This window comes from Diplotaxodon limnothrissa, linkage group LG19 (genome assembly GCF_057381915.1).
Source record: "Diplotaxodon limnothrissa isolate DT_005_m linkage group LG19, D_limnothrissa_male_GT1.1, whole genome shotgun sequence".
Taxonomy (NCBI): Eukaryota; Metazoa; Chordata; class Actinopteri; order Cichliformes; family Cichlidae; genus Diplotaxodon; species Diplotaxodon limnothrissa.
Window position 1 is genome coordinate 10,829,280 of NC_140614.1, and position 23,517 is coordinate 10,852,796.

At 42.5% G+C, this 23,517-nt stretch overlaps 2 protein-coding genes across 2 annotated transcripts; one reads left to right on the forward strand and one right to left on the reverse strand.

Moving 5' to 3' along the window:
* Positions 1–2,994: 2,994 nt before the first annotated feature.
* On the forward strand, positions 2,995–6,650 carry ldah (lipid droplet associated hydrolase). The gene is made up of 6 exons (XM_085343187.1): positions 2,995–3,375; positions 3,813–3,947; positions 4,021–4,190; positions 4,941–5,181; positions 5,531–5,613; positions 6,000–6,650. Exons 1-6 carry the CDS (start codon positions 3,258–3,260, stop codon positions 6,237–6,239), a joined length of 987 nt encoding a protein of 328 aa, XP_085199313.1. The 5' UTR covers positions 2,995–3,257; the 3' UTR covers positions 6,240–6,650.
* A 766-nt stretch (positions 6,651–7,416) lies between these two features.
* gdf7 (growth differentiation factor 7) lies at positions 7,417–9,403 on the reverse strand. Its single transcript, XM_085343549.1, has 2 exons — positions 9,244–9,403; positions 7,417–8,333 (listed from the first exon to the last, which is right to left on the reverse strand). Exons 1-2 carry the CDS (start codon positions 9,401–9,403, stop codon positions 7,417–7,419), a joined length of 1,077 nt encoding a protein of 358 aa, XP_085199675.1.
* Between the last annotated feature and the right edge of the window lie 14,114 nt (positions 9,404–23,517).

The window sequence follows — 23,517 nt, forward strand, 5'->3', positions numbered from 1 at the left end:
AAGAGATGCTGCTGGCTTTAAAACTATTCTATTCTATTCTATTCTATTCTATTCTATTCTATTCTATTCTATTCTATTCTATCCTATTCTATTCTATTCTATTCTATTCTATTCAGCATAAGCATTTTTCCATGCATGACAAAAAGCTCAAAGCGAAGCACCACATTTATGATCTTTTATGTCTTTCTTTTGTTTAGTTGAGTTTGAGGTTTTCAGTCCAGATAAAGAAAAAAAATATGAACACACAATAACACAGGTTCAGATTTGTATTATTAGTTTTTATGAAATAAGGAGAATAGTTTGTGTCCGTCCTGTTTTGTGCTTTGGCTGCTGTGACAGAGGAACTGTTCAGTCTTATTTTAAAAGGTCTGCTCCAAAACACCGACCTCTCCATGACCTCCTGTGGTGATGATGGTGACGATGATGATGGTGCACTGTTATTGTAGATGATAATAACTCCTCTCAGAGGAGAGGAGTTATTATCTTTCATTATTAATGTGTCGTGAGTCGGTGTAAAAGGATCCAGATGTGTAATTTTCTTCACACAGGAGGTCCATACCTAAGTCACCATGTTTGAGCCTCACGGCGTCGTTAGCATAAAAACAATGTGAAAGTTTTAGGAGGAAATGACAAGTTTTACCACATCATCATCATCATGAGTCACTGCGAGGGGAAACCACACATCTGCATGAAGTAAAACACGGGGAGATGCTCTTATACAATATCAGATGTCTGTGTGTCCGTGTGTGTGCATGCGTGTGTGAGTGTGTGTGGATGCGTGTGTGAGTGTGTGTGTGTGTGTGTGCATGCGTGTGTGAGTGTGTGTGCATGCGTGTGTGCGCGCTGCCATGACTGAGCTCAGACAAAACAAAGACACCTGATACGATGTGAATCTTTGTCAGTTCATCTGCTCCTCACGTTAGAACAATGGACCTCACGCTGCTGCCTTCATTACTTTATCTTCTCTGTTCTTCATCACTCGTCCTCCTCAGGGTCGCACACAGAGGGACACACAACCAGTCTCACTCACATCTTTGTGTGTGGAGTGTGGGAGGAAGCCAGGCAGCCACAGAGAGAACGTGTCATTTTTAACAACACACAGATACAGGGGGAGGCCACCTGTGACACACCTGTACCAGACCTGTGATTGATTATTGGGATATTATGTGTGTAACCAGTGACCGGCCGTGCAGCAAGCAGACCGTGGACTCAGGAAGCAAACGTTTAATGCTGAGCCCTCGCAGGAAATCCAAACACCGGGAATTTTAGGAAGACAACGAGACACACAGCCATGACATTATGTATGAGGGATAACGAGGGAGAGGCAGCAGGTTGGAGCACAGCTGAGGATAACTAATAATGACTCAGGAGAAAGTTAAACTGAAGACAGACACAGAACAGCAACCACCAAAATACAACGGGGAGACAGAAGCAACTGAACGAGGAGAATCCAAAATCAAACAATGCAAAAGGTTAAAGTAACTTGAAGATATAAAAATGAAAAACAAGACCCTTAAACCCAAAAACTCAAACCTGGGCCCAGACCAGCAGACCAAAGCAAAGAACAAACCCTTCACATCTGTCTGGGCCGTGCTGGGCTCTGAGGGTGTAAGAATGAGCTCAGGATGAAACTAAAATAACCGGGATAAAACTGAAAGCACTTCGTGTGTGACGACAGCCACACGAGCTCAGTGTGTGGATCACTATTATTATCACATTCACACCAACGTGTTGCCAACACAGATGTCTGCTGAGGGCCTCTGTGAAAGTGACTGGCTTTAATATTAAACACTTCACACAAATGAATGTACATCATTTTGTGATGTTAAATCAGCTGATAAAAACTAAGGACTGATTATTTTTTTTGTTTATTTCGTTTTTGCTGACAACATGTTTAATAAAAAGAGGGCGCAGGTTTAATAAGTTAGAGTTTCAGTCTGGATGCAACTGAAACAATCCCCCCAAATTTGTGTAATTTTATTTACAATCATTCACAAAGTTTTTCTTTATATTAAAATGTGCAAAAATGAGATAAATTGCAAAAATGAATGGCAGAGAGGAAAATTGCAAAGTTGCATTTTTCTTATTATTATCATAAAAAAAGGACGAATTCACTTCAGCACATGCATGTTGTATTTATTTGAAATTAATGCCAGTCATTTCTATCATTTATGCAATTTAATGTGAATTTAAAGATGAGATATTTATCTTCATGTTCATCTGAAAGTCTGGGATGAATATAAATATGTTACAGAAGCCAAGACGATAAATATGACTTATAAAAACTGAAATACACAGTATGACAAACAAAAAGGTAAATCTCGTTACATAATAAACTGAGGAAAATAAAAATAACGGATAAAATCTTTTTTAAAGACTAACAATGAACAAAATAAAATAATAATTCTATTTTGGCGATTGTGGCTCAAGAGTTGGGAGTTCGCCTTGTAATCGGAAGGTTGCTGGTTCGAGCCCCGGCTTAGACAGTCTCGGTCGTTGTGTCCTTGGGCAAGACACTTCACCCGTTGCCTACTGGTGGTGGTCAGAGGGCCCGGTGGTGCCAGTGTCCGGCAGCCTCGCCTCTGTCAGTGCGCCCCAGGGTGGCTGTGGCTACAATGTAGCTTGCCATCACCAGTGTGTGAATGTGTGTGTGAATGGGTGGATGACTGGATAAGTAAAGCGCTATATAAATACAGGCCATTTACCATTTTAATTGTCATTTGGTACGTTCAAGTTAACAGCGGGTGTAGTTACACTCCGGGCCCGTGGGGGCGGTAATGAGCTGGAAACTGAACCGGCCAATAAAAAGAAGAAGCTGCGTTGCAACTGGCCAATCAGCGTGCAGCAGTGCGAAGCAGGAAGCGGTTGAAAGCGAGCAGCACCTGCATGGAGAGGATATCGTAGTACTTATTCGTAATTGTTCTGACAGGTAAACAGTTTTATTTACAGCGTGTCATAGTATCAGCTTCCGGTGTGACGTCAGCCTGTGAACGGTTTAGTTTGCAGTCTGTTAGCGGTTAACGGTGGTTGGTTAGTTAGATAGATAGTTAGTTAGTTAGTGGTTAGTTAGTTATTGGGTTTTCAGGTCAGTTAAAGCTTATTTTCAGATCTCAGATCAGCTGTTAGTGAGACACGTGACCAGCTGAAACCTGCAGCGTGAACACCTGCAGCTGTGAATGTGAAGCTCAGTCTGAACCTTTGATCAGACTGGAACCTTTGGACCTGCTGATACACCTGTGTGTCTCTCCTCGGGGCTGATGATGGACCCACCACACACAGACTTCTTCTACTGCTGCGGAGCCGCCACGGAGCTGCTCAGGTTTGGATCCTGCCCCCTAACCTCTGCACACAAGGTGCTCTTCCTCATCATCCCAGGTGAGCCCCGCCCACATCCACAGCTCAGCAGCACCTGTTGTGTTTCATACTTCCGGAGGAAGCTGTGCTCAGGAGTTCAAACATCAGGACATACCCTGTACTGAAGGAATACTGCAGTACAGCACAGTAATACTGTCGTACAGCTGCAGTATTGCTGTAGTACAGCTGCAGTATTGCTGTAGTACAGCTGCAGTATTACTGTAGTACAGCTGCAGTATTGCTGTAGTACAAATGCAGTATTACTGTAGTACAGATGCAGTATTGCTGTAGTACAGCTGCAGTATTACTGTAGTACAAATGCAGTATTACTGTAGTACAGCTGCAGTATTACTGTAGTACAGGGCAGTCCTCTGATTTGGACTGTGACGTGCTCTGGATCAGGTTTGCGGTTACCATGGTTACCACAGGCCTCGCTGACCTCGTGCTGTCTGTCACAGGTAACCCAGGTGTGGTGGGCTTCTACAGGACCTTCATGCAGACGCTCCACAGCAGGTGTGGCTACCAGCACCCGGTGTGGGCCGTAAGCCACGCCGGCCACTGCGCTCCTCCGGCCTCCATGGACATGATCGAAGGTACGCACGGCTCTGCTCACAGGAGAGAGGAGCAGCTTGTTCGGGTGTTCTGACATTTCTATTCCGATTGCAGACGGCGCCTCAGCGGCGGAGGACGACGTGTTTGGTCTGGACGGGCAGGTCGAACATAAGCTGGCTTTCCTCAGGAATCACGTTCCCAGAGAAACCAGCCTGGTCCTGATTGGTCACTCCATCGGCTGCTACATCATTCTGGAGATGATGAAGAGAAATCCTGAGAGGAAGGTGAGTCATCGCAGTTCTCCGGTCTGAGGAGAAACCACAAATCGGCCTCGATCCACAAAAACACACAGCCTACAGCACGCACCAACACGCCTCCACCCAAACAGTGAAGCATGCAGGGACAGTGGACGGTGGACGTAGGGAAGGCTCCGGAGCTCAGACATGACCGTGCGCAGCGTGGTCGTCTCAGCCTGATCACATGATCAGCAGGACGGAGGCTCTGTGTGAGAACGAAACTAAAAACAAGCCAAATGAGTTTTTACTTATTGGGATCGTTTAATCCCGGAATACGACGGCCGCTCTGAGGTTTCTGTCGTTCAGAAACGGAGACTCTTTATGTTTTTATTGTCGCTTATTTCATCCTTAGCCTGCTGCTGTCGTTCACAGCGGGAGTGCCACATGTTTGATTTGGCACGCCCTTCTTTTCTCTCCTCCTAGGATCAAACGGTTTGTTAGCCTTTGTTAGGTGAATGCATACCTGCTACACCGCGGAGCGCTCTGTGGGGGTTTGTTGGAATCACAAACTCTGTCTTTGGAGCGCATGACCAGCTCGGATGGCGCCCGGCGAGATCCTGGCTGAGGGCACTGAGCCCTCCCTTCACTTCCCTCCCATCACTTTTTCAGGAAACGGATTAAATGACATGAAAATCCCCCTGCCTCTAATCCGGGAGTTTCCGCAATTTGCAGCTTCCTGTCTCGGAGCTTTCTGTTGTCTGTCTGAAACCTTCTGTCTCCTCTCTGTTTTTAATGCAGGTCCTGAAGGCGCTGCTGCTGTTTCCCACCATCGAGCGCATGGCTCAGAGCCCTCAGGGGAAGGTCATGACCCCCGTGCTGTGTCACATGCGTTACGTGGTCTACCTGCCCCTCTTCCTGCTCTCGCTGCTGCCCGACAGGCTCAAAGTCGGCCTCATCAGACTGATGCTGGGGGGAATCCGCTCTCTGGACCTCACTGTGGTGCAGCCCACCCTGGGTCTGCTCAGTGGAGACTCTGCAGGTCGGCCATGCTTCGTTCTTCTGTGAGATATGCAGCGAGGGCAGATGCTTTTCAGACTGCAGACATTTGTCTTTGATAAGAAGCTTTTATGTGATAACACAGAGACAGAATTATGGAGAGAAACCCTGTCAGCACCAGAGGTGCCTGCAGAAAGGTGGAGGGGGGGGGTTACATTTACAACATGCAGTGGCTGTATATTAATATACTGGGAGTGAAAGAGCTCAGTGCATGATGGGAATTCCCCCAGCAGGCTGGCAGCGGTTCAGATTTAACAGCCGAGGTTTGAAATGTTGAGTTTGCAGCGAGAGCCGGACCAGCTTTAACCTCTGTGGTTTGTTTCCACGTGCAGCCAATGCCATGTACCTGGGCGGGCAGGAAATGAGGAAAGTTCTAAAAAGAGATGACACGACTATCGGGAAACATCTCGACAAGGTAAGAAAAGCCCCGCCTACAAGAGGAGCGAATGAAAATGTAAGCCAGATACCCGTGCAGGTGATGTCGCCTTTTTATTAAAGACAGCACTTCTGATTGCTCACGCTTCACTTACTGCTCTGTTCTGTACACTTTGGACACTTTACCGACCTCATGACCTGACGCCGCTCCCAGCGCTCCTGTCAGATGTTATGGCAGAGCTCAGCGTCGGCAGTCTGACTCTGAGGGTCAAAGGTCAAACCTGTTGTTCCCCTGGTTGCGCTGAGCCGATCGGCCCTCTGCTGGCTGCAGGCTGGCGATCAGCTCATGGAGCGCTGCTTTGATCACACCCTCTAAAACCACGTTTCCCCTTTTCTCTCTGTCTGTCTGTCTATCTGTGCTTTCAGCTGATATTTTATTACGGAGCGACCGACCACTGGTGCCCGGTGCACTATTATCACGACATCAAGCGGGACTTTCCGCTCGGCGACTTCAAGCTGTGTGAAAACGGCTTCCGTCACGCCTTCGTGCTGGACGCCGGACGAGAAGTCGCCGAAATGGTGTTTGAATGGATCCGTGAAGATTTACGGAGCCGAGTTCCCGGTGACCAAAACACTTCATTCGGTGCCTCAGCTGGACGTTTGTAACGAGACCACAGAGCCGAACCAGAGGTTCACGTTGTCTTTGTGTAATAAGATGTGCAGGCGTGGAAGCTGTACAAGTTTGTGCTCAGTGAAAACACTAAACACAGCATCAGCCTTCAGGGGCCACATGCTTCCAACTCTTATATCCTGGCTAATCACATAAAAATGTACAACGATGGCATGAGGGCGCTCATCATAGAGACCAAACATTTATTAAAGTTTAGAAAATTTACAGTGAAATTTCAAAGAAGTCCAGATGAAGCCGCAGATGTGAGGAACAGTATTTTTAATGCATGTGAAATAACTGCTGTAATATTAACTGTTGTTTATAATTGTGGGAATAAATGAAAACTTAATTTATTAAACACACAGATTACAACAGGCCGTGTTACTGCTTCAGGTTAGGTCTGAAGATAAAGTTAATCCCACTTCAGGCTCCTGTAAGTGTGTCGCAGCATGAAGCAGTGAAAGCCTCGCTCTGTGTTCTCGGAGCAGATTTTATTTCTCTTTTCAATCTTTCCGATTTCCTCGCTGGTCGACCTCGACGGGTCCTCGATACCTCCCAGCTTAAAAATCTTGGAAAAGTTCCCGAGCACCAGTATCTACCGGGCCACTTTACAGGTGAGCACATGAAGGCGTGCGCTCATCACCGTGCAGATAGCTGTGGCTGCACGTCCTTCACGGTGAAGATCACGTGATGTTAATGCAGCTGGAACTGAACACCGGTCGGTATGAATAAAAACACAAACTGAAGCAGTTGCATCAAAACCATTTATTAATTTCTCAGTCAGTAAAAAGTGGCTGTGTGAGGGCAGGTTCATGGTTATAGACTGAATGGCTGGTGCTGAGTTCAGTAAACTAACAATAAACACAAACTAATATTCCAGATGTGGTGTCAGATGTAATGAGGTGACGGGCATCTGTGAGACTAAAGCTTTGCTTCTTGGTTCATGGTGAGAAAAATCTGAATGCAGGAAGTGAGAGTTACAAATATGCAAATGGAGCAGAAATAACTTGATAACACGACTTCAGATGGCGAAGCATCGTCATCTATCAGAGGCGTATTTTCAGCTTGTTCTGCCGTGATTGGCCACAAAGACCAGAGCAAAAACACAAACATTGCAGGTGTTGCTCTAATCTTAGACCAGTACACGAGGTGAGCCCTGTGTTTGTGCGTGTGCTACCGGCACCCACAGCTCTCCACCACCATGTTCTCGTACTGCTTGTAGACCACGCTGCCGGCTGAGTCCATGTAGAGGATGCTGATGGGGCTGAGACTGGAGGGGACGCAGCAGCTGGGTGGGCTGAGATCAGGGTCCATGGAGTTCATCAGGGTCTGGATCACAGCGTGGTTGGTGGGCTCCAGGTGGGCACGCAGCGGGAAGTCGCACACGCCGTCGCAGCGGCGCGCCTCATAGTCCAAAGGGGCGATGATCCAGTCGTCCCAGCCCAGGTCTCTGAAGTTCACGTGCAGCGGTTTCCGGCTGCAGCGGCTCCTCCTGCCTCCTCTCGCTGCCCCACCGAAGGATCGTTTGGACAGAGCTCTCTGTCGATGCCGGCGGTTCTTCTTTACGTGTTTTGGAATAAGTTTCGGAGGCTTCGGGAGGCTAAATCCTCCGCCCTCGCTCTTCATCCTGTGCGTCACCTCTCCGAAAAGACTGTCGGCAGTGTTGGTATGCCAGAAAGCCACCAGCAAAGCTTTCTCCTGGGTTGGGCAAGGGGTGCGACCCAGCCCCAGGACCAGCGGGTCAGCCACCTTGTTGGTCAGTTCAGAGAAGGCCAGGAGATGGAAGCAGGCCTGCTGTGGCTCCAAAGGATTCCTCAGATGGGCCTTCATGCCAGACCACACGTCAAACACCTCCCACCTGGGAAGACCACCACCCAAAACCTCGACAGTTCTGGAATCCAGCAACTGTCTCTCCGAAGAGCAGGAGTACAGGCGGATGTCGTAAAGGTTTCCTCCGCTTGTTAGGGTGGGTCGAAGGTCTGCCGGAGGCTTCCTGAGGATTCTCAGCTCGGCCTCCACCAGCTCTTCCATCCTGGCCAGGCTGGATAAGTCGAAGACGTAACGCTGGCCGCTCTCCCATGATGGAGGATCTGTGGATAGGAGGAAAGTAAAGGTAGAGCACGCAGCATGTAACTTTATGTGCAGGTCTGAAACCTGACCCAACACTGGTCTTTGGTCACATGTGGGACTCAAGCCTCAGTCTTCAATACAGCTCTTTGGCTCTTCATAGGATGTCACCTCTAAGTCTTTATGGCATTCATCAAAGTCAGTGATAAACATCATAAAGGGAACTGGGTGATGTTAAACAGGAATGATATTTACAAATGTCATTCCTGTTGTTAAACCCGTTTAACAAAAACAGGAAGTTGAGAAAGAAATGCACTAAAATGCTGCTGAAATGATAAAGCTGATGTGTTGGTGTAGGTGGATTCATTCATGGATTTCAAATCTATTAAAAGTTTTTCAGGCTGACTTAGGAGAGGATTTAGATAATTTGAGATAAATTATCAAATTTTCAGGAGCGGAACCACGCCTCCAAACACGCCCCTTCTGGCCCTTATCTATATGTGACCGACACCCCCACCCCCCGTTCTACAAGCTGTTCGTTCTTGCTTTTGTGTAGAATCAGAAAGCAAAGCAGAGCTTTCCCCAAACCACAGCTCAGTTCATGTCTAAGCCGTTCACCTTTGTCTACTGAAACGCTGTCAAACCGAAAATGAGGACGAGAGCCCAGCGAGTGAATGGCAATGAAAACTGTAAACCTGGAGATGAGACCTTCTGATGGTCACAACATAGCAAAAACCCGCATAAATAATCACTTCTACTAACTTTAAATTCTTTACTAACTTTAAAAATCAGTGATACATTTAGTAATCTGTGTCAACAATGGAAATATGGTTGTTTAAAACAGAATAACACCAAATATAGATGTAATAAAACTAGAACATTCAGTTTTTTAGGCAGGATTTTGAGGGAAAGTGAATTAAATTGGTGTCAAACCTTGTCCTTGGTCCACAAAACTTGTAACTGTGTTAGCAGCTCCTGCTCCGTCTGAAACATCAAAGTCTCTGCTTTGAGGTTTGGACAATGTTTGGTATAAAAACACCATGTAGTCGTGGAGGACCACCGAGCCGTTAACTGACCGATCTCTCCTCATCATGCTCGTGTTCGCGCCCCACTGCGAACTGGACTGCAACGCTCCGGTCCACTCTATCCCGACCCAGAAAGCAAAGCAGAGCTGAAACAACACGGGTCGGTCCATCTGAGGTGCTGTCCTCAAGTTAAATGAAGAGCTTCAGGTGGGGGTGAGACTGAGAAAAATCCCCTCTGACTTTCATTCAGAGGATCATCTTCATGTAGATCGTCTGTGTACCTGCATGCAGGTGTACAGGTAGACAGTGCCCCCTGCCAGCTTTGTAGATTAATAGACATGTGTCACATTAAAGGAAAAATGACTACAAGGTGTTTTCAAAAGAAGTTCCATTTTATGCCTCAAAACCAGCTTCAGTGCTCCCGGCATTGATTGTCTAACACTCAGCTGGATCTAAGCATTTCAGAAGAAAACCCCTCCTTTGGTTTAACATGTAACTCGAACCTACAGCCATGCAGAGCCACCAACGCCTTCACTGTGAGCATCAGACTTTTTCCTAATTTATAAAGAATGCATTCTGAATGTTTGAATCCTAGGTTTTGTTGATCAACACAGACTCACTTTGGAATGTAGTTTTATACATTGTATCTTATTAACCCTGCCTTTTCAATACACTGCACTCGTCATATGTACAGTAATTACAAATATTTCACAATTTAAAATTATTTTAAATCGTTATTATTTTATTATTATTATTTCTAACTTTCATGATACAACACAAAACATGAATACATTACAAAATATATCTTTACATGAATGTACTGCTCAAAATAAATAAATAAAATAAAAACGTTGTATCAAGTCAGTAAAGCTCCTGGATCAAAATCAGAATACTTTATTAATCCCTGAAAAAATGATGTGGTTACAATTGCTCCAGGATGATAAGGACAATAACAGACAGAACTAAATTAAATGTCTTGATGCATTCTCAGTCATCCAGGTAACTAAATCCCCAAAAGTTGATTCTGTTCATCTGGACGTAGCGTTTTCAGTGGGAGAAACGTTTCGTCACTTATCCAGGTGACTTCTTCAGTCTCAGCTGACTGCAGGTTTCCCCAATCTTATAAACAGTATATTTGCATAATGACTGAGGGCTGGTTTCAGTCACCATCAGTGATGTGAGTGTTGGGAGTGGCGCATGGGAAGTTGTCAGGTATTATGATTTCTTTGCAAAATTAACACAAGATGCGACTCAAATCCTGCGTTGAGTAAAGATTTTTTTTCTTTTGTAATTCCAGATTTGGTTAGTTCAAAGATAAGAATTTGTATAATTTTTGTGATGAACAATAATAATTTTGAAAATTGAATTGATTGCAATAAGCACTGTTTTCATAAAACAGCTGCAGCTTTCATTGCAGCACATGTGGTACGTTAACCTTTGTACGGTTTTCATCAGTTCATTTTGCAGTTAACATGTGAACATGTTGGATGATCTGTCTGCTGTCACTCGAGGGGGCTGAGGTCTGAATCTGAGGGCAGCTCCTGTAATCACAAAGAGAACAGAACCATCAAACTCAGATATAAATTTTATCCCTCAAAATTGAAATAAAGCTGATTCTTCTGTCCTCACACACTCAGGATCTGAAGTTGTTCTCTTACATTTTTTTCAGTATCACAGTACACTACAGTACTTTAATCCGTACTTCCTGATTAATGAGTTACTGAAGTACAAGCTTTTAAATAAATGTTACTGTCTTTACAGATGTGGCAAGAGACTGAAAACATACTGTTGTTTGCACATCTTTAATATTCAGCTCTGCACAGGAGCTGCAGCAGGATGCGGCCTGTTGTTTTTACAGTATAATACTTGTAATAAAAGTACAGTAACAGTAATTAGTGACTGAGCAGCCCGGCGCGTTTCTCTTGATTTATTTAGTAAATTCATTCACCTGCACAGATTAGCTAAACGAACCCTGACAGCCGAGTTCTCATCTTAGCTAGCTAGGTCTCAGGACCGAGCTAAGGACGGTAGTTACTAGAGATGGCACGATACCACTTTTTTATGTCCGATACCGATTCCGATATCATAAATTTGGATATCTGCCGATACCGATATGAATCCGATATAGTGTGTTTTAATCAACAAAGCTGTTTTTTTTAAATATCTTGCTGCATTTTGTATAAGTTCATACTCAAGTTTAAAACAACAACTACACTAAAGCTATTCTGTTATACCTGTATGCAAAAAAAATATTTCATAGTTCAGCAATACTGATCAATCTAATAAACTTAAACCTACACCATCCTCCCTATTCTGGTATTTTAAAGAGTACTTAGCGTAAATATTAAGCAACCTAACTAATAGGGTTCCAACTCCCAGCAACAACAAAAATAAATAAATAAAAAATAGGGAACCACCCCTCACACTCCACCTCATGATGCTTAATCGACGTAATCAACCTTAATTTGATGCAGTGTGAAAAAAAATGCACAGAAATCAATTATTTTTCAAGAAATATTAAATAGATTCAACATCTTTCTTCAACAAAATTGCAGACTGCACAGATGGTACCTTCCCAAAGGAAAAAGTACTATAGCTTACTAGGGTATATATATTAGACTTAATAGTTACTATATACAGTAATGGACTTCTATTCATTTTACATCAAATTAAAACTTTGGGTGTCAGATAATTATTTATTAAAAGCTCGACATTTTAAATGAGAATAAGAAAGAAAAGTATGTCTTTGTGCCCCCTTTTCCCTGTTAATGCCCTATCGGCCCCCCTGGCTAAACTTTGCTAGATCCGCCCCTGCACAGTTACCAGCGTCAGCTACGTAGAAAAAGATCCTCGAGTAGAAAGTAATATTAAATACATTCTAACAACAGCTGATCAAGCTTAAACGTGGTTTCCTCTTTCTGGTGCAAAGTGGGCCAAAAGCAAACCAGAGAGACGGACTCGCTACAGAAAAGCCGATCAGCTGATCATTAAGCAGTTTCATGATTGAAGTAGCAGCAAGAAGAGGCAGTCGCTCCATATATCGTTTGTTAAGCTTAATGCAGGAATGCTTTACAAACATTCAGAGATGGACTTACACACTTGCTTTACTTCTCTCGGGAATAACTTTGTCGGAGATGAAATGCCGGGTTGCTAGCGAAGCTCCAAATGCTATCCAGACCACCGACAGGTCCCGCATGCCACAGCCGCTCTATCACGTGATGCATACTGCTCCGACATGCTAACGTTCTGAGGTGAGTTACAAGTTTTGTGAGGTGCTTTCGTGATATTTAATGGATCGGATTACATTTTTTATTTTTCTCCGATATCCGATCCAGTAATTTAGGTCAGTATCGGACCGATACCGATACGTAATATCGGATCGGTCCATCTCTAGTAGTTACTAGTGATGTGACGTTCTTCTGTATCGAGGCTTCGAAGCTTGTGTCGAGTAATGGAGGGGGCGTTTCCGCGATGCGCGTATCGAGACTTGCTTCATTTATGGGAGGAGCTGAAAATGATGACGTCCGAAGCCTCGCTGCCCGGCTGTACCACGTGACTGGTTCACGAAGTGGTTCGAACTTTGCCGCGAGCTATGACAGCGATACAAACCCCTCAGACTTCAGTCAAAATGTGGGTGTTTGATGGAGAGTTGCGGTTAGTGAGAGTTTGGAGACAGTTTGGAGGTTTATGAGAGTGAGGAGAGAAAGTTAGGAGAGAATGGAGCCAGCTAAGAAGAGGAGGATGTCCTCCCCTGTGTGGGAACATTTTGATTTTATTCCTCCCAACAAGCTATGTAAATTTCTACAGAAGATGTATTTTCATAATACTGATGGTGCAATACAATTTATGTTAAGCGGCTTTACTTTTGTACAAGGTGAAGTGTTTGCTATGTGCCAGGGAGCTGGGATATAACAGCAACACCTCATCCATGCTTAGGTGAGCCATCAAATGCCATGATAATATAGCATGCAGTAATGTTACTAAATGATATAACAATATTATACAGCTGTAATAAGTTACGTGTGTGATATTTATATTTGTGCTTTGTCTTTATTGTCTTTCCTCAGGAGAACAATCTCAAATAGATGAAGACCTGGTCAGCATGGTGATTGAGGACTCCCAGCCATTTAGCATTGTGGAGGACAAAGGATGTAAAAGATTTGTTAAATTATTAAATCCTAGCTATGTTCTCCCCACTAAAAAGGTCATAAAAATTTTTAGTTTTTACAGAATAAAATGTGAACAGGCAGGACTGAGGCCTCAGTGTGTAGCTGTCCATACCTCAACGTTACAAAAGCACAACCACTGTCCACACCCCAACCACACCTCACCTCACAGTAAATGATCATTTCCATTTTAAGCATTTCCAAATAATCATTTTCCATACTGCCAGTATAAATATACACAGTATACTGCATCATTACAATATAAATGTTTTACACACTCCTTTTGTTGTTGACATTTACAGGCTGTGTGCAAAAGGCCACACTTCAAATTCTTGCCAACTAATATTTTTACGTCCAGTAGGTGTCCTACTAGAGCAAATGAAGCTTCAAGACGCTTTGTGCTGGGGTGAACCAATTGGATGAAAAGCTTCAGTGCTTCATCTGCCCATCACTAGTAGTTACGAATTAGCTTACAAACACGTTTAACTTACCGAAAAAGTGCAGCAGGGCCTCGGGTCCTTCAGTCGGGTAGTCCAGTTTACTGAAGAACACCTCAGGCTGTCAGGTTAAAACACTCTGTCGTGTTTTCGTAGCGTAAACGCTGGCCCTCCTCTCAGAGCCTACGCTCTATCTGCTATTCCCGAACAGAGATACGCAAGTTTCTCCGTGACTGCAGCTGCCGGTTAAAGGTCTTATGATGACGTTTCACCCCAATTTAACATCACCGCGGTAGGAGTTAGAATCAAACTTATGGAAGAGGAGACCCCTTGAACATAAATCAGCGTAATGAGAACTATTGAAAACAAAAGAAAGAATCTTTGGAAAAAAATTATCTAAGGAGAATAAATTTTACTTTTTTTTTTTTTTTAGTTTAGTCTGACCCCGGTCCCATCCGCTACCATGGAGGAGGCGGGGTTTATGACCTATACTGCAGCCAGACACCAGGGGGCGATAGAGACGTTTTGGCTTCATTTTTGGGGAGCTGTCATGTCGTCATGTGAGTGAAGTTGGCCCCCCCACCTTCTTCAAATCCAACAAAAGTGGTATCAAACGTTTGTGCTACGTTTGTGCTGGTTTGTGCTGCAAAAATTTTCGTTTGTGCTACTATAATTTTAAAGATATTAATAAAAATTTCTAGAGGTCATCAGAGGTCAACCAGCCCCCCCACATTAATTAAATCAAACAAAAGGGGTGTCAATCAACTGTGCTACGTTCAGTGTTGGCAAGGCTGGACTGGGACAAAAAATCGGCCCGGGCATTTTGACTAGAGACCGGCCCACCAGGATAAAGATTGAAAATGTGACGTCATTCAGGGGTAAAACCGCAAAGGATTCTGGGAACTTGTGGCAAGAGGTACTAGCGCACGCAGGCTTTCAATTGAACTCAGTTACACAGCGATAAAAAGAAACCCAAAAAATGTCAAGAAGCTGTTGTATTATTAACTGCAATAGCCGGTTGCATGACAGCCACGGGAAGCCGACGGGTAAAGAGATCGTTTTTTTTTTATCGGATTACGTCGTTGAAGAGAAATTTTTTAAGCCATGTTTCCGAAGTAAGACCAGTGACCTGAAGTTTCTAAAAACTTCATGAGTGTATGCACTCACTCCAAGAACCGTATAATTATAAATCTGAGCGTGGTGAAAGTTGGGCAGCACGCTAACGTCTTTTGTCCACTCTGTGTGCTCGTAAGGGTCTGACCCTTTCACTCCTTTGATTTTTTCCTCGTATCTTTTCTTTGTCTTTTCATCGAGTCTGTCTTTGTACGGACCGGCATTGTTCTCCTTCGTTTTGTACATACCTTTTTGGGGGGCAAAGAAAAAACAAGAAGGTATTGGAACCGGAGAATGAACGTTTTGCGGTGCTGCAAATGCTTGCATTTGATGCGGTACTTTGATTGTTTTGCCACGAGTTCCCGGCATGCAATGCGCGAAAATCACGTGATTGCTAAACAAGGGGGCGGGTGCATCCGGCCTCCTCGGCTGTAATTGGTCCAGCCCAGAGTCGATCATGACCAACTGGCCAATCCAACACCTTTCATTATATATACCCTTCCTAAAAAAAAAAAAAAATCCATCGGCCCATAAAAACAAAAAATCACCAACGGCCCACCGGGCAAATGCCCGGTATGCCCGATGGCCAGTCCAGCTATGAGTGTTGGGGAGTAACGGAATACATGTACCGCCGTTACGTATTTAAAATACAAAATATGAGTAACTGTATTCCGTTACAGTTACCGTTTAAACAGGTGGTATTCAGAGTACAGTTACTTTGTTGAAATAAATGGATTACACTGCGGTACTTTCCTGTTTCATTTTGTCGCAGGTCAGGACTGTTTGGGTTTTGTTTGACAGCTACGTTCTGTTGTTCCAGGCGGCAGCGTTACGGTTGCCATGATTACAGGGCGACGCTCTCTCTCTCTCTGCGACTGTGTGTTTCCTAGGTGAGAGAGCGCCTTTTCGTTGTTGTTGTTGTGCTAAGCTAACAGGCAGAATGCTACAAGCATAGCGGTTCGAATCCACTTAACGGATACCCTGAGGTACCCCTGAGCAAGGTACCGTCCCTACACACTGCTCCCCGGGCGCCTGCTTAGTGGGCTACCCACTGCTTCACTGAGTGAATGGGTCAAATGCAGAGAAAAAACAAGTAATTTCCCCATGGGGATCAATAAAGTATCCATTATTATTATTATTATTATTAAAGAATGTAGCATCATGGGCAGTGTAGTCCGTGTTGCAGGGAGAATGGACTGCCATACACGTTATGGGTCTGTGAGCGCGAGGAGGGAGAAAAAGGGGAGTGGAAAGGTACGAGTTGTCATCGAGGAAAAACGGGAGCTGGAAGCATGTAAATATAATAATAACCACTTCAGCCAAGAAGAGTGCCTGATGAGCCCAGTTGTAAGTAAGCTATTAAGACTCGACTGTACACCGTGTTCGTGTTTTCCTCCGAAAACAATAAGTTCCGTTGGAGCAGTCTTTCAACGCCTCTCTCTGTCTCTCGCAAGAAAAGTTGACCCACACAACAAAGTAGAGCTAGTTTTCGGCGACAAGCCGACAGGGACCCCGCCGTATTAGTCAGAGGTCCCTTTACTACAGTTCGGAGTCGCGGACCTTCAGTAATAGTAATAAATCACACAGCAATAGTACATTCACGTTGTTGTAAAAAGCATGATAATATATTAAGTAATCCAAAGTATTCAGAATACGTTACTGTCATTGAGTAACGTAACGGAATACGTTACAGAATACATTTTGGGGCATGTATTCTGTATTCTGTAATGGAATACATTTTAAAAGTAACCTTCCCAACACTGGCTACGTTTGTGCTGGTTTGTGCTGCTAAAATTTTTGCTTGTGCTGCTTCTGTTTTAAAGATATTAATGAAAATGTAAAGGTCAAAAGAAGTCACTTGGATGAGTGACGAAACGTTTCTCCAACTGAAAATGTCCAGATGAACAGAATCAACCTTTTGGGATTTACTTACCTGGATGATTAAGCACGCATCAAGACGTTATTTTATTAAAATTTTTAAAATGTTAGCAGCGCAAACAAAAACGTTTGCAGCACAAACCAGCACAAACGCTTGACATCAATTTTGTTTGATTCCATTAATATGGGGTGGCTGGTTGACCTCTGTTGACCTCTAGAAATCTTTGTTAATATCTTTAAAATGATAGCGGCACAAACAAAAATTTTTGCAGCACAAACCAGCACAAACGTAGCACAAACGTAGCACAAACGTTTGACATCAATTTTGTTTGATTTGGGTAATGTGAGGGGGCTGGTTGACCTTTTGACCTTTACCTTTTCATTAATATCTTTAAAACAGAGGCAGCATAAAGGAAAATTTTAGCAGCACAAACCAGCACAAACCTAGCACAGTTGATTGACACCCATTTTGTTTGATTTAATTAATGTGGGGGGGCTGGTTGACCTCTGATGACCTCTAGAAATTTTTATTAATATCTTTAAAATGATAGTAGCACAAACGAAAATTTTTGCAGCACAAACCAGCACAAACGTAGCACAAACGTTTGATACCACTTTTGTTGGATTTGAAGACAGTCAGCTGTGATATATGGGGCGCCGTTTGTAAAGTGAAACATGCTTTTTCGAGTAATTCTTTACAACATTTAGTAAAATATTTGTAACTTTTCATCAAATGTTAAATATTAAATCTAAATGTTAAATATTATATTTAAATCTAAATGTTAAATGTTAAATCTAAATGTTAAATGTTAAATCTAAATGTTTAGGCTAATATGCAAATTTATTGTACGGATCAACGGAAATTCCAAAATAAAAGCTTCCCGAAAACCTCTGGTGCAAAATTGTGTCTGTTCTCCTCCTCACTTCTCCCCGCCATGTGCTGCTTCACTTCTTGCCTACGAGCATGTCCAGCGATTTTGCTGGACATGTGCTGCAGCGATTGTAAAGTGGAGACTGCAGCTGCTAAGAGTGCAGTACTGCTGAACCTTTGGAGGGCCGACAAAACGGATCTTCCGATGTTTTCAGCTAAATCGCCGGACGTGCTTTCTCATGGTCGGGTTATGGCTGAATTCCAGTGGAATGACGGTCCCGCCATAATAGACGTTCCAGCCATGTGTTCCAGCCCTAAACCTAACCTTAGCCCTTACTATAACCTTATTCCCAACCTTTACTAGCAGTTAAATGACGTAAAATAGTGTTTTCCAAAGCAATTTTTAGAAAATGAAAGAACATCTGTAGATTGAATCCAAACGGTTCTCATGTGCTCTCCTTTTTCCGATGCCGTCATTTAGGAACGTGTTGGGTACCCGAAAGCATAAAATGTTGACAATTTGTCACCTAGCGAAAATTATTACGCTTTGGGAGTGAGAACGTGTCTGACCACTACCGGCACACTTTTGCACCGGAGGTTTTCGGAAAGCTTTTATTTTGGTATTTCCGCTGATCCGTGCAATAAATTTGCATGTTAGCCTAAACATTTAGATTTAAAATTTAGCATTTAGATTTAACATTTAGATTTAACATTTAACATTTGGATTTAACGTTTAGATTTAGATTTAAATATAATATTTAGATTTAACATTTAACAAAAAACAAGAATCAAAAACCTGCCATTATTATAAGATTTTTTAATAGGAAGCAGAAGAAAGAGCTTCTGAAGCAAGGAAGAAAGTTGAAAGGAACGAATGTGTACGTTAATGAATACCTAATCAAGAAAAACGCAGATATTGCAAGACAAGCAAGATTATTAAGAAAACAGAAGAAAATACAGTCAACCTGGACATCAGATTGTAAGGTGTTCATTAAGTTAAATGGAACACCGGAGCAGGCAAAGGTCTTAGTCATTAAAGAGCTGACAGAATTAGAAAAATACGGCTGATAAAATGTAAGGCAAAGCATTGGGATGGTCGATGGTACTTTCAATGAATTGTCAAATTGGTTGGTACTTGGCTTAGACAAAGTATTGTTAAAGGTGATGGTATGTGGATAAGATATATAATAAAGTCAGATGTCTGACAGATTTCAAGTAACAAATCAAATGGATGTTGAAAGTGGGACACTGGGGTATGATAGCAATATAGATCCTGACTGTAATTTTTTTTACCAAAATGTTAAAGGACTGTAATTATTATACAATGGAACTATTTAATAGAAACCTAGAGTGGGGTAAGAATATAACCATGGTTCATTTCAATAGTAGAAGTCTATATGCAAACTTTCAATTTATTAAAGAATATATAGCACAGTTTAATCAACCATTTGGTGTAATAGCAATATCAGAGACTTGGATAAACACTGGAAAAGAAGAGGATTTTGAGATAGAGGGATATGAATTCCTCCACTTAGATAGGACTAATAAAAAAGGAGGTGGGGTGGCACTCTATGTTGATAAAAATTTAAGGTTTGAAAAAATGAGAAGAATGACGAGGGTGGTAGATGGAGTGATGGAATGTATAACAGTGGAAATAAATATGAAAAAACAGAAAAATATGATTGTCAGTTGCATATATAGAGCACCAGGGTCAAAGATTGAGACTTTTAAGGACATTATGGAGGACTTGTATACAAATCTGAATCAGAAAAGAATGTTTATCTGTGGAGACTTTAATATTGATTTATTGAACCCAAATCATAATAAGAGAATTGAAGAATTTATTGATTCAATGTATTGTATGGGATTATTTCCCCTGATAACAAGACCGACGAGAATAACCACTCATGGTGCAACTCTATTAGATAATATTTTTACAAATGTAATGGAAGAAAATATAAAAGGGGGGATATTGATAAATGATATAAGTGACTTGCCAGTTTTTGTAACTTATGACTGTTGCTATGAAGTTCATAGAAATGAATGTAAGACAATATATAAAACAATTAGAACAGAAAAGACAATGCAGTGTCTCAAAAATGAGTTAATAAAACAAGATTGGACTATTGTATATAAACACAAGGATGTCAATAAAGCCTATGAGGCAGGGACGTGCAGAGGGGGGGGCTAGAGGGGCTTGAGCACCCGCCCCTTTCCTGATGAGTGCCCAAAGTGCCCTTTTGTTGAGGCAACTTTTAAATTTTTTTTATTTATTTATTTATTTATTTTATGTGTGTGTGCGTGCGGAGTCCTGTCTGTGCCCCTCAACAATAATATTTAACTATTAATCATAGTTTTGCTAAATAAAAGGATCTGGCTTGCATCAGTCACATGATCACATTTAACCAATGATCGCCCTCGACGGCAGAACGCGCTGGTTACGAGCCGGGAACGAGCTCACAAAGAGCACGCGCATTTGTTGCGGTCCGGAGCTGTAGGAGAAACACAAGTTAACTCAGAGACACAGACTGATGCGACAAACCCAGTAAGTAGGTGTACAGCGCACACTGTAGTGTGTAGCACACAGGAGTATTAGCTTATTACATACACGTTGGTAAGCTGTCTTGTTGCAACTGACGAACTGAAACAAACGAGCGTGCTGTGTGTGCAACAGCGCGACAAACATTACCTGTCCTTTTATTAACTGCACAAGTATTGCTGGTCATAGCTGCTGGCTACCTGTGTAAGGCTGTCATGGGTCTGTAGCTCTGTCACCGTTTTAGGGAACATATTTAGTTTTAAAGTAAGTTTCTGGGCATTTCCTGCCTTTCTGGAGGGATTATATTTCACTAAAAAACGATCTAATATGCATGTCCACATAATAATTATTATAATTATAATATATTAAAAAACACACGCTGTATTTTAAAGAACATACATTAAGAAGCAGATTATATTAGATTTATATTTTAAATAAGACAAAAGTTGGATTTTACAGCAGTAAAATGATTGTATCTCTACAGTTTAAAAATGTAATAAGCTTTGCCCTGCACAGAGTGGATAGTGAAACAAATGGAATCATCATAAATACATTATTTCATATTTATTACTTCCCCCTCCTCATTGCTTTATTATTGTAGCTCTAGTAATAAATAATAATGTAAGGATGCCCATAGTATATACAGTATTCTGAAGAAGGTCTAAAATGTCACTGTGTGTGCATGTGTGTGTTTTATTTAGCTGGATTTAAAAAAATATTACTCATGATATAACATTGTGCAGACATGGCTGGTAAGGACATGAGGAGGAAACAGTAGGAGCTGTATGAGGCTACTAAAGGCAGGGCTATAACATTTTGCTGTCATCATTTTATTATAGATTAAGTGCAAGAGTTGTTAGGTGTGGATAATTAGATTATAGTTTATTGCAATAGCAAGTTGTGCCTTGTTCTCAGATAGACAGCAAGTGGAGAGTGATATATGAAATGATGGGAAGGAAGGAAGAAGAGAAGCAAAGAGTGATTCACAGGCAGAGCCGAGTTTATGTCACAGTTTTTCGTTGCCTTATGGTTCCAAGCGCTGTCACCAATCTTTGCATTTTGTTATTATCTCATGAAACTTGTTTAATCAGCTACCATCTCTCCTGTGGACTTTTTAATGTCTACAGTCTCAGATCAACACAGCCCTGCCCTTCCCATATTAGATTCTTGATGAATGTGTGTTGTTGTTATTCAGCATGGTTCAATGTGCCCCTTTTTAACTTTGAGCACCCGCCCCTTTAAACCTCTCTGCACGTCCCTGATAGAGACAGGTTTTAAAGACTAGAAATGAAAACATGTGAGTCCTGTCTTTAAATAAAAATATATAATTCCCTATATTCCTATCTATTCTTGACATTGAAGCTTTACTCTTCTTGATATTGTGACAAAATACTCTTGGGTTAACCACGAGCTTTCTAAAAACTTGCATATAACAATTGTGCACCATTCATTCCTCATCTTTGCTGCCCATCATTACAACTTTGCTAATGATGGGCAGCAGGTTAGTGTCATGATGTCACCTCAGACATAGTTAAAAGCCCTGTTAACGTAGCTGCTTCTCGCCGGGTGCGGTGGCGCGTGCCTGTAATCCAAGCTACCGGGAGGCTGAGGTTGGAGGATCGTTTGAGCTCATGAGCTCTGAGCTGCAGCAGGCTATGTCGATTAACACAAAATAATTATCCTCATTCAAAAGTCATGTAAGAACCTCATTGGCACTGGCGTGCACAGATAGAGACGAGGTGGTGCTGAAGCACTTGCCCTTTTGCCCTCAGTCCAAAAAAGTGCCCTTTTGAAAGACGTGATTTTTTTTTTTTTTAAAGCTGCGCGATTTAAAAAGGTGTGAAAATAATGGCTTGATTTGTGCCCCTTCTTCAAAGACACCCGAACCCTGTCGCTTTTTCACTGTCACCGTGTCACGTGAACACGCTTGCAGTTCATTTGTTGTGAGGCGTGTAGCAGCGGCATGACACAGGACTACTTGGAGTAGGCATAGTAGGCTGACTATAGCGACTGGGAGCCACGGCGGACAACGCGGCAGCTCTTTCCCTTCCCAACCAGTCAGGTAACCCATGAATCGAGTGAAATTATTCTGTTTGCCCTCTAAGACCAACCTGCAATTGTTTTGTTGTGAAGTAGCCTGTCAGAAACTGCACATGACAAACTTTGCCAGCTTACCCCTCCATCCATCCATATGGATAAACAAAAAAACGACACATTTAAAATGTAACCTAAACCATTTAGGCAACCCCACTCGCCATCAATTCCGACCTTTTTGCATACACTATTGAAAATATCACGTTATGCTATAGGCTAAGGCTACATGCCGTTAGGCAGAGGGCTCTTTTGAGCCCATTTTTCGTTACAAATTTTAGGATGATCTCACGGAAATCTGTGAATAAATACAAAGTTTTCAAACTGAAGTCAGTGACGGGAAGACATCACACTTTTTAGAGATGGAACTGCAGAAAAACCTAAAACCTTGACATGATTATGAATAATAGAATTATGGACGTTTCTCCGTTTTTGTGGATTAGCCTTTCCATAACTAACGTCAACTACTGTCCTACTTTGGTAAGATTGAAATTAATGTCTTTGACTGTCTTTAGTAGGTGTCTCCTGTGAGAAAGTTAGAACACCGTCCAACTGTCTAAAGATGCAGTCTTTAGCCTAACTGGTTGTTACTGACTCAGCGATGCTCGCAGACATTTACGCACTGTGTTGTGACCTGATTGTGACAGAACAGTGACGTTGTTATTGGTAGTTTGAAGGGTACGGTGTTGGGGGTGGTGCATGTTAAAAGTTTTGAGAAGCACTGGTTAGACATGTTAATTTTTTTTGGTGTAACATATTGGCAACATTAACACATTAATTTGCTAAAGGAAAAATAGGCAGTTCCCAATTGCCTGTGAAAACGACCATTCTGCCCTGTTCTTGTAATGACCACAGTCAGTCTTATTCGTTCTCATACATTTTGGTCTATTTATTTACTAATTTCAGCAAGCATAATGCCTAGGAAAGAGAGGCTGAGAAAGGAGAAAATAAAAGTCAAATTGCATTTAACCTGTGCGATTTTTTTATTATACAAAGAAAAGGTTTTCCACATATGCAAAAAGTGCCCTTTTTTCCCCCTGGAGCACTTGCCCCCCAAAATGTCTGTGCACGCCACTGCTCATTGGCT